The 11,458-nt window shown below is 38.4% G+C and overlaps 1 protein-coding gene and 1 pseudogene across 2 annotated transcripts in view; one reads left to right on the top strand and one right to left on the bottom strand.

Moving 5' to 3' along the window:
- LOC108532507 (translation initiation factor IF-2-like) overlaps positions 1–10,663 on the top strand; it is a 20,835-nt gene extending 10,172 nt beyond the window's left edge. The window contains exon 2 of the mRNA XM_017876602.1: positions 10,591–10,663. Within this exon, the coding sequence (XP_017732091.1) occupies positions 10,591–10,648 (58 nt within the window). The 3' untranslated portion in view covers positions 10,649–10,663. The remainder of the gene's footprint in view (positions 1–10,590) is intronic.
- On the bottom strand, positions 6,423–6,986 carry LOC108532470 (chromobox protein homolog 3 pseudogene; annotated as a pseudogene). Its single transcript, XR_001886461.1, has one exon. The product of XR_001886461.1 is annotated as a chromobox protein homolog 3 pseudogene (transcript).
- Positions 10,664–11,458: the final 795 nt, after the last annotated feature.

Consider the following 11,458-nt stretch of genomic DNA (forward strand, 5'->3'; position numbering starts at 1 on the left):
CAGTGACATATAGTTACTATGTTACATAAATCAAGCCTAGTGACTATGTTACATAGATCAAGCTTATATCTGAATTGTTTTATTTTCCTTCTTCTCGAATACCAGGAAGAAGATCTATTTGGCTATGTTTCCATTTTTTTTTTTTTATTTTTTATATTTTTTATTTTTTTTTTTTTTTTTTTAGGCGAGTCTCGCTCTGGTCGCCACGGACATGGGGACCAGAACATACAGACATCCACAGACATACACAGGCACATCATAGGGTTTACGCCATTACATCCTCCTCAAGCCTCCCGAAGTAGCCTGGACACAGGCTACCGCCCCATATCACACCACTAGTAATATATAAGTTAAAAATATATTAGAGACAGAAGAGATAATCAAACACATGTTAGCCGGATAGAGATACATCACAGATCTCCTGACCTAGTGGATCCGCCCGTTCTCGGCCCTCCCAAAGTGCTGGGATTACAGGCTTGAGCCACCGCGCCCGGCCTTGGCTATGTTTCCTATTAAGTTCACTCAAAATGGCTGCATCGGTAGTTTAGGTTAGTTTAAGCACAGGCAATTGGGATTGGGAGTTTTATTAGGAAATGTAATCACTGGTCACCTGCATACATGTGTGGGGGTGGGGTGGGGGTGTGTGTTTCCTTTGTTTTTTGTTTTTCTTCAATAGAAAGCAAATATGCTTTTGAGAAATCTTATCTTATCTCTGTCAAACTAATCTGAAAAGAAACTGTCTAGACAGACCAGGCCTACCAGGATCAACTACCCTTACCCTAGAGTTTTGAATTAACATGTTTCTTAAAAAAAGCCAGCCAATTGTTTCAACACAGTCCCACCACTCAAATCTCAGGAAAGCAGCAAGGGAAGAAAAATGAGGCTCCTTCTTTTCTGCCTGGGTGAGGTGTCTAAAGATCTGAGACATCATGTGAGTGTGTTGTATCAGTAGTTTGCAAATGTTTAGGGGCCAGAAAGAAATTGTGCTGTGTTCCTATTCCTCCTGATAAGGACTATTTTGCAGACACGTGGCTTCTTTTCCACCTTATGATAAGGAAGAGTTTTTAAAGTCTTTATAACAGAAGATGGTAATCAGCAAATACTCTGATGACTCTACCATTATTAGCTCTGCTATTATATTCTCAGAAGCTGCATACCATCATTCTAAGAGGAAGTCAAGGCCCTCTGCTAACTCACTGCTAAAAATAACAGGTTTGAGGTTTACAGCCTGTGCTGGATTCTAGGAGGTAGAGATAGTAAGAGGTGGACAAAAAGAGTTCATAGAAAAGAAACTTCTTTCGAAATGTGCCAGAAGTTACGAATTTATTGTGCTTATTGTGTTGTGCAATGTTTGTTAAGTTTTTATGATGGACATAAATAATATACTATCTGAAGATTTTGTATTTAAACAGGACAGAAACATATTGACTCATTCTGCATGAAGATTAGCTTCCAAGAATATTCAGGTTTCCATAGCCATGTGTCTTATAAATGTAGCATTTAAAAATCTTCATTGCTTCTTCTGTTCAGTTTAATAAAAGTTGTCTGGGCAGCTAATTATTCCAGACATAGTGGAGGAAACAGTAGATACAAAATGACTATGGTTTAGACCCTACTCTCAGAGAGCTCAGAGCCTAATGGGAGAGAACAGAATTACAAATCACAATATGTTATGCAAGTTTCCCGACGATAGCAGTGTGTAGAAAGGATAGCAGCAAAACGGAGAGGATAGTTATCTCAGGAGGGAGAGAGAGATTTCACTGTGTGACTGTCTTCTCCTTTCAACTCAGAATATTTCGTATATTTTTAAGAATGAGCAGTTCTGCACAAGAACAGATTAACAACATCTAAGCGACTCAAGAGTACACGTGGGTAGAACTTCCACCTTCCAGATGTCCTTTTGACATTGGTGCTTCCGGTATATTTGTGAAACCCATTATCCTAACTAAAACTACTTCGGGTTATACTTTTCCCTTATTTAGGCTAAGTGAGATTATTGCCATTTCCCTGTAAGGGTTACTTTTTTTTTTTTTTTTTTTTTTTTTTTTTTTTTTTTTTTTTTTTTTTTTTTTTTGAGACAGATCTTCACTCTTGTTGCCCAGGCTGGAGTACAATGGCACAATCTCAGCTCACTGCAACCTCCACCTCCCAGGTTCAAGTGATTCTCTAGCCTCAGCCTCCTGAGTAGAGACCAGAAAAATGTACATTACCACAACAACATTAGTTGTATTAGATTGTTTGGTTACAGGTGATTTTGTTTTTCTTTTTCCACATTTATTTTCCACATATTATTCCACATAGAATAATAAATCCTTAAGTGGTCTATTTTACTTCAGAGTAACTACATCTTTCATACACACACACACACACACACACACACACACACACATATATATATATATATTTTTTTTTTTTTTGAGTTGGAGTCTGGTTCTGTCGCCCAGGCTGGAGTGCAGTGGCGTGATCTCGGCTCACTGCAACCTCCGCCTCCCAGGTTCACGCCATTCTCCTGCCTCAGCCTCCCGAGTAGCTGGGAGTACAGGCACCCACCACCACACCCAGCTAATTTTTTTGTATTTTTAGTAGAGACTGGGTTTCATCATGTTAGCCAGGATGGTCTTGATCTCCTGACCTCATGATCTGCCCACCTCAGCCTCCCAAAGTGCTGGGATTACCAGGCGTGAGCCACTACTCCTGGCCAGGGTTACTTATTTTAATCATGAAAGTAATAATAGCACACTACAGAAAATGTGGAAAAAGAAAAATAAAATCACCTGTAACCAAACAATCTAATACAACTAATGTTATTGTGGTAATGTACATTCTTCTGGTCTCTTTTCTGAAATATATATATATATATAGTTGTATTGTAAAATACACAAACAAGAGAGTATACGTATGTTCAATGTAAAGACCATCAATAAAGGCTGGACATGGTAGTTCACACCTGTAATCCCAGTACTCTGGGAAGCCAAGGAGGGAGGTTCACTTGAGGCCAGGAGTTCAAGACCAGCCTGAGCAACACAGAGAGACCTCATCTCTACAAAACTTTTTTTTAATTTGCCAGGCATGGCGGTGCATACCTGTAGTCCTAGCTACTCAGGAGGCTGAGGCAGGAGTTGAAGGCTGCAGTAAGCTATGTTCGAGCCACTGCACTCTGGCCTGGGCAACAAAGCAGGACCCTCTCTCTAAAAATATAAATAAGTAAATACCATCGATAAAACAAGTAATCATGTATCCACTACCCAAGTTAATCAATAGAATATAATCTGAAACCTCTGGATGCTCTTCCTGGATCACATCCCCTACTCTCTCTCTCCGAAAGTAACCCTAGTACCAAATATTCAGTTAATCATTCCCTTCCTTTTAAAAATAGTTTATCTGTATCCCTAAATAATATGTTGTTTAGTTTTTAAAGTTTATATAAGTAAAATCACACTGAGTATATTTTTTGTGACTTTTTTTTCTAACTTCGTCTTTGAGCTTCATCCATGTTTGCCTATAGCCATAGTAAATTTTATTGCCATATAATTCCATTGTATAAAAATATATAGTCTGGCCAGTTGTGATGACTCGTGCCCATAATCCCAGCCCTTTGGAAGTCTGAGGCAGGAGGATCGCTTGGGACCAGGAGTTCAAGACCAGCCCAGGCAAAATAGTGAGACCCCCCCCATCTCTAGAAAAATTTGTTTATAATATTCCATATGCTTCACTGGTAACATTTTATTTATATTCTTAATTTCTTTCTTTTAAATAGCTCACATTTATTTTAATGTTTAATATTAGAAGTGTCTGAGATCTTTATTTAGAAGTTTGGTGATTTTTTTTTTTTTGTGGCAAGAAATATGCTGTAGAAACTTCACTGTTTTTTGTATCAATTAGCCTATGGTAAAATTCGTTTTATTATACATCATTTCCCTTAAAGTTGAAGTTTCCAAGACTCTATCAATGACATTAAATAAGAGCTTATTGTATAGCTAATATATAAACATTAAAATAGAAAAAAGAAAATACATTCCATGTAATTTTAATCAGTTAACTACACAACTTCTAGAGTGGGTAAATATGAAGGTCTTTTGTGTGTGTGTGTGTGTGTGTGTGTGTGTTTAAATTTGTATAAATGTATGAGATACAAGTGTAATTTTGTTACATGCATAGATTGTTTAATGGTGATATCAGGACTTTTTGGGTATCCATCACCTGAGTATTATATATTGTACCCATTAAAAGTAATTTCTCATTATTCACCCCTCCCACCCACTCCCCTCTCTGGTTATGTTGTTAATTTCATTAAACAAAAATGAAGCATCTGGACCCTCTAAAGCCTGAATAATCTGGATAATTATGAAATCTACATTTCATTTTGTACTATACAGACTTGAACTTCACAATAAATACACATATCCCAGACCTTGGCTGTCTAATGGTTAAAAGATCTTGAAACCTGGAATCAGTACACTCAGCTTTTTGTACTGGCTCTGACATCTGCTAGCTGAGTGACCTCTGAAAGCCCCGTCTCCCACATTTGTAAAAGTAAGGTTATAACTATGACTATCTCACAAGACTGTCTGGGAAGATTAAGTGAAAGAATGTATGTAAACACAATTAGTAAACCATAAAATGCTAAGCAAATGTAAATTATTATCTTGGGTTCAAATTTCAGCTTTACTATTTTATCTCTATATGACTTATATGGCAAGCTACTTAACTTTTCAAAGCCCGTTTCCTTACCTGAAAAATGGCAGTTTTATAAGGATTAAATGAGACAATAGAGAGAGAGAGACAGCTTAAGTGCAACATAGTTTGTGATAAGGGCTTGGTAAGAGTAACTAGTATTTCTTATTGTCACTTATCTTCTTACCCATATAAAAGAAAACATTGTTTTAAGTTGTTCTTCCAATAATTGTAACAGTGTATTCCAAACTATTCACATGATCAAAACCCCTGCTTAGAAGAGACCTCAACTGGATACCATACAAGCTAGAGCAAAGGAGCAGAGCTTTTCTCTGTACAGAGCTAACTGGTCAATATAAAAACTGAACCTTGTCCTTATTAGGTAATTGGATGAACCAACCTGCACACAAACTATATAAACAAATTTTGCATACCAAGAATGTTGTTGCCAAGCCCAAGGATCAGCATCAATAACATTTGATGAATATTACATTCATAAAATGTTTGGATAAGAATTAACTTTGCCTGTTTATTTCTTACAAGGACATTTCAGTAATTACCTATTTCTTTCTCTTTGCTTTTGTTTGTATATTGCCCTGTCCTTGCAAATCTAAACTCTGTGCCCATTTCTACAACAGATGGCTTTGGCTGTTGCCACCCAGCTGTCTTTTCCTTTTTTGTCCTGAGAGGTGAACAAAGTGGGTCACCATGGAGGAAAGCTATGTGCTACCTCTCACAGGCTTAATTCGATTTCCCCTACAGCCCTTGAGGTCAGAAATCTCCAAGCTGTTTATGACCCAAATTCAGATCTGCAATGTGCCCAGGAAACCTGACAGCTGTGTGGGCAATTCTGGCTCCAAATTATGCTAACCTTCCGGTGATTCCATTTAAAACAAAAGAAACAAAACAAAACCTCAGGATATTCAATTGAAAAGTATAAATTTTTTGGTGAATTATAGTATGTAGCATATTGAGCAATAATAATATAAACCAAGCAGTTATTGTTTTATTTCTTTGTAAGTGTAGAGTGCTGTATGTTCTCAGAAGCCACTGAATTGTGGTAACTTCTGATCTTATCCCAACCAGTTGCACAAGTACTGGGAATCAAACACCTGTTTATTTGTTAATGCTACTGAAGAAACTTGATCATTAGGTTTTAATGACTCTAAAATATACACTGAAATTCTATTTCAGACCAAACTGCATTTCCTTTCATATACGGGTTTGTTGTGATAATCAATTTCCTATTTATAAGAAACAGTATGATTCATATGCTTTGTCTTACTGGGTTTTCTTTTCTTTTGAGGTGGAGTTTCACTCTGTCACCCAGGCTAGAGTGTGGTGGCATGGTCTCAGCTCACTGGAACCTCCACCTCCTGGGTTAAAGCAATTCTCCTACCTCAGCCTCCCTAGTAACTGGGATTACAGGTGCCTGCAACCATGTCCAGCTAATTTTTTGTATTTTTCCTTTTCTGATAAAGGAAGCAACCTACAGAAAGCTTTTATTTATGTTCAAAAGAAACCCACTGGCTATGATGCAAAAAAAAAACCCCAACAACTCTCCAATGCTTACTCAAAACAAAACATTATCAAACTTGATTTTCATTAGGATGTAGTTATTTCGTCACACTAGTAAACAAAATCCGAAGACCCCAAATTTATATAATATGTAAAATATATATAAAAAAACAATGTGAACAATATTGGCTCATCTTCTGGACAAGAATGCCAAGTTTAGTCTCTCTTCATAAAAAGCAATTTTACCAAATTTGACGGGACACTTCATTTTGCCTCTTTCGCCAGCACCAAGTCTGCCTCATCTGAATCTTTCCATTTCATAAGAAACATCAATTCTCCACTGCTGTCTGTGGCACCAATTATTCTTTCAGGATCAAGACCTCTGGCAAATCCTATTGGTTTGTCAACAGCATCTCTTTTCTTCTTTGATTTGCTGTCATCAGATTCACTGTCAGATAAAGATTTTCTTTTTGTACCATCTTTTTCTTTGCCAGCTTTCTGAGAGTTAAGAAATGCTTCAATCAACTCTGGACAATCTAAATTTTCTTCAGGTTCCCAAGTATTGTCAGCATCTGTAAATCCCTTCCACTTCAGGAAATATTCCACTTTCCCCATTCACTACACGTCGATCTAGTTCTTTTTCCACCACAAATTCTTCCGGCTCTGCCTCTTCAACTTTTTTACTCTTTCCATTCTGTTTTTTTTTTTCCCCCATTTTTTGCAATGTAGTTTTATTGGAGGCCATTTTTTAATTGCAGACTTGAAGAGCTATTATTCACCGCCTCCGAGCTGCTCTGGGTAGCGGGTCTGCAGCATCAGTGTTTTGTATTTTTAGTAGAGATGGGGTTTCCCCTTGTTGGCCAGGCTGGTCTCAAACTCCCAACCTCAGTTGATCTGCCCACCTCAGCTTCCCAAAGTGCTGGGATTACAGGTGTGAGCTACCGTGCCTGGCCTACTTTGCCTTACTGTTAATAATTCATTGTTTTTATTCTCAGGAAATAATGTAATTTCTGTAAACTCTGTATGACTACTATCAGTCAATTTTTGAGTTTTAGGAATTGCATGTGGTGTCAATAAATGACTTAGCATTCTTTTAGAGTGCAAGACAATCAATTAAATGCATGTACATTGCATTGTATCCTAGTATAGGACATACAATATTAGCATACACACTATATGTTAATTATAGACTCCAACCACTCCAGCTTTCCCTGGGAAGAGTATTTTCCCCACTGCCCAAAGGTAACTAGGCACAAGGCCAGTGTCCAAATGCAGCTGATGCTCTCTCAGTTATATATAGCTGTTACTGTACCATTTCTGGAAGAGTTTTCTAAAACAGCACAGGAATATTGGTGAGGAGAAAAACATGCACTTCACTTAATGAGCAACTATTGTGTGGCAGGCCCCAGAATGGGCACTTCAGAAAAGCAACAACAAAAAAAGATACTGCCCCTTTCCATTCTGGTCAAAAGGCAAGCACATAAGTAGGTCATTCAAGTAAAGCATAGTAAATGCTATGACAGAGCTAAGCACAGAGCCATGGGAATATAGGGGAAGAGCTAGAACTCTCTTTCCTCAATTTCAGACTCACTAATCCAACAGCCTGCTAGATGTCATTAACTTCTCAGTGCGTTAAAAGTAGAACTCAGAAACCTCCCCATCCAAATAACTGTAGCAGATGCTGCAGGTGCCCTGTTCAGTTTCTCTCTGGCCTCCAGATTCTATTCCTCCTATACGTGAGAACAGCCCTCAGCCAGTAACTGAGGGGTGGATACATAAGGCAGCTCTCTGCTTACTCAGGTGGGATAACTCAGAGGTAGGAGAATTCTGTTGCATGTTCTGCAGTGGTCTCATTGAATCTTTACCCATTGAGGGCCATTATGGTAAAAATGAGTCAAGTGGAAGCCCCTGGAAATTCCTGCCCTTACCAGTATTGGAAACCACAAGTAGTACCTTATCCCTGATGGAACTTCAGAGATTAGCTTCATCATTAAAGATGTGACAAAAAGCAAGGGTAGTCATAACTCTCACATCCCCATTCAATTTGCCTGTTCAGCCTATACAAAGGTTGGAGGGATCCTAGAGAATAACCACATGTTATCAAAAACTTAATTAGGTGACTCCAACTGCGGTTGATATTTAGATGTCATCTCATTTCTGGAACAAATCAAGAGTCCCTGGCACTTAGTATGCCATTATTGACTTGCAAATATTTCTGTTTCCATACTAGTTTGCAAGGACTACCAGAAACAGTTTGTTTTTACCTGAAGTAGTCTAAGAACTATGTCAACAGTCCTGTGTTCTGCCATCAGATAATCTGCAGAGATTATGATAATCTTGACAGTTCACATAAAATCACACTAGTCCACTGCATTGATACCATTATGTTGATTGGATCTGATCAAGACCTGAACAGGAGATGGCAAGTATTTTAGATGATTTAATAAAACCCATGTGAACTAGAGAATAGGAAATAAACCCCCATGAAAATTCAGAAGCCCATTACCTCGGTGAAATTCCTGGGGGTCACATGGTATGGAACATCTCAAAATATTGCCACCAAAGTGAAAGATAAGTTCCTGCACCTTGCAAAGTCCCCCAGTAGAGAAAAAACACTAGGTAGACCCATTTGGATTTTAGAGGTAATATCTCCTACATTCAAATGAGCTACTTCAATTCCCATTTACAAGTAATCTTATTAAATCAATAAAGCCGCTAGTTCTGAGGGGGACCAGAGCAAGTATAGACTGAAGTGTAAATTGCTCTTCTTTATAACCCAGTAGATGCAATGATACTTGGCATGTCTGTGGCAAGTAGGATGTTGCAGGAAGTCTCTGCCAAACAACAATTGGAGAATCATAATGTAAAACTCAGGGTTTTGAAGCCAATCTATGACTCTTCTCAAGATAACCATTCTCCTTTCCAGAAACAGCTCCAGCTCGATACTCGTACTGAATGCCTTACATGTAGCCTGAGTTTTCCATTATGAATTGTATGCCTTTCCTAGCCATAAAAGTTGGCTGCATAAAGTTGAGTGCGCACAGAAGCAATCTACCACCAAGTAGAAATAGTATAAAAGAGATTGACCTCGCACACATCCAGAAGACCCAACTAAGTTACCTAAGTAGATGGCTTTACTCCTTCAACATCAACTCCTGGCCTTTCTCCTTCAATCCATACCTGTGGCCTCACTAGGAAGTTTCTTATTACCAGATGAATGAGGAGGAAGTTCAGGCTGTATTTACAGATGGTAAGACAGTATTCTGGAGCAAACTGGAGTGGACAGTGCAGTAGCACACTTCCACTCAGGAGTGTCTCTGGATGGTGGTAATGTAAAATACACCCAAGCCCAGAACTTAAAAAAAATACACTTGGTTATCTACTTTGTCTGAACTCAGAAATAGCTATAAGTATGGACTTACTCTGATTCACGGGCAGTTTCTTAGAGCTTGGCTGGATGTTCAGGGACTTGATAAGAATAGGATTTGAATATTGGTAAGAAGAGGCCTGGGAAAGAAGTGTGTGGATATGTCTCTCATAATGGGTACAGCATGAAGACACTTATATTTCATGTGAATGCCCTCCAAAGAGTATCTGCTATAGAGGAAGCGCTCAATAATAGTGTAGAAAAAGTGTCATATTCTTATATATCACTCAGCTTCTTTCACCAGCCATCATACAGCTCACTGAATGAACATATGTATAAAGTGGTCACAGGATCAAGAATGGAGGTCATTCACAGGCTTAACATCACAGGCTGACCTGGCTACTGTTACTGAGGAGTGCTTAAAGGACCGACAGCAGAGAATAACAGCACTGAGCCCCCAGTATAGCACTATTCCCTAGAAGACCAGCCAGCTACCAAGCACAGACTGATGACAGTGGATCCCTGTATTATAGAGGAGGCAGAGATTTGTCCCCACTAGAATAGACATGTTTTGGATATGAATTTGCTTACCTTGTTTGTGGTGCTTTTGCAAATATAACCATTTGCGGACTTTCAGAATGCTTTATTTACCGTTATGGCATTCCAACATTGCTCCTAATCAAAGAATTCATTTCACAGCCAAAGAAGTGCAGCAATGGGCTCATTCCCATGGAATTTGCTGATCTTACCATAGACCCCCACCATCCAGAAGCAATTGGCTTAATTGAATGGAGGAATTGCCTCTTGAACTCTCTTGCAATGCCAGTTGAGGAATGAAGTTCTGTTAGATTGAAATATACTTTGAATCAGCAACCAATAGGTGATGCTGTCTCTTCTATTACCAAAATACAATGGTCCAAGAATCAACGGAGTAGTGGGAATAGATATCTTCAAATATTCCACCTCATGACCACTCACAGAAGTTTTGCCTTTCATACTTACAATTTTTCATTTCTGTTGGTTTTTTGTAGGTCTTGGTTCCCAATGGCAGAATATTTTTGCCAGGAAACACAACAATGTCTGCACTGAATTGAAAGTTGAGACTGACACCCGGTCCTTTTGGGCTGGGATGATTGCCTCCAAATTACTGAGGAAGAATTGAGTTGCTGCTACACAATGAAGGTTCTGTGGACTGTGTCTGGGACCAGGGAGAAACTATGTCTGGGATTCTCTGAGGAACCTCTTAGTATTTCCATGTACAATAATGAAATTTAATATAAAACTATAGCAATTTAAAAACTGTTAGGGACAACTGAATATTCGTATACTCCAGTATTGAAAGTTTGTATCACACTACTAAGCAAAGAACTCCAATAAGCTGAGGTGCTACCTGAGGACAAATGAAACATAGAAAGGAAGAGAGAAATGATAAATATCAACTATGGTCTTGTGGTCAGTTATAAAAAAGCTTTGGATATTTTCATCCTTGCTTACTATGTATGTATTTGTGTGTGCGTGTGTGTGTGTGTCTAGAAGAGAGAGAGAAACTATTTCCCTCTCTCCTTCTTTCCCTTATTATTTTAAACGAATTTGTCTAGAGGTTAACGGTACAAATTAGTCTTTACATTCAGGTGAGACTGTGACTGAATTTGAGGAGTAACTGACATGCTACAGAGATGGGTGGCATGACTGTATCCCAGAAATTGATTCAATGAGTATTAGCACTTTGTATCTTTTCATTTTGGGAGAAGGTAAAAATGTCTTCATTCATATATAGGATAGTTGAATCTTGGGTGGAAATGTAAAGTTCTCTTTGTTGGTGGTTAGAAGATTGAATACATATAGTTGGGTAAATATGGATGCTGAGTAGCCAAGAGATAGACTGTGTCAGTTACCAAG

The sequence above is a fragment of the Rhinopithecus bieti genome, unplaced genomic scaffold (assembly GCF_001698545.2).
Source record: "Rhinopithecus bieti isolate Rb0 unplaced genomic scaffold, ASM169854v2 scaffold_8675, whole genome shotgun sequence".
Taxonomy (NCBI): Eukaryota; Metazoa; Chordata; class Mammalia; order Primates; family Cercopithecidae; genus Rhinopithecus; species Rhinopithecus bieti.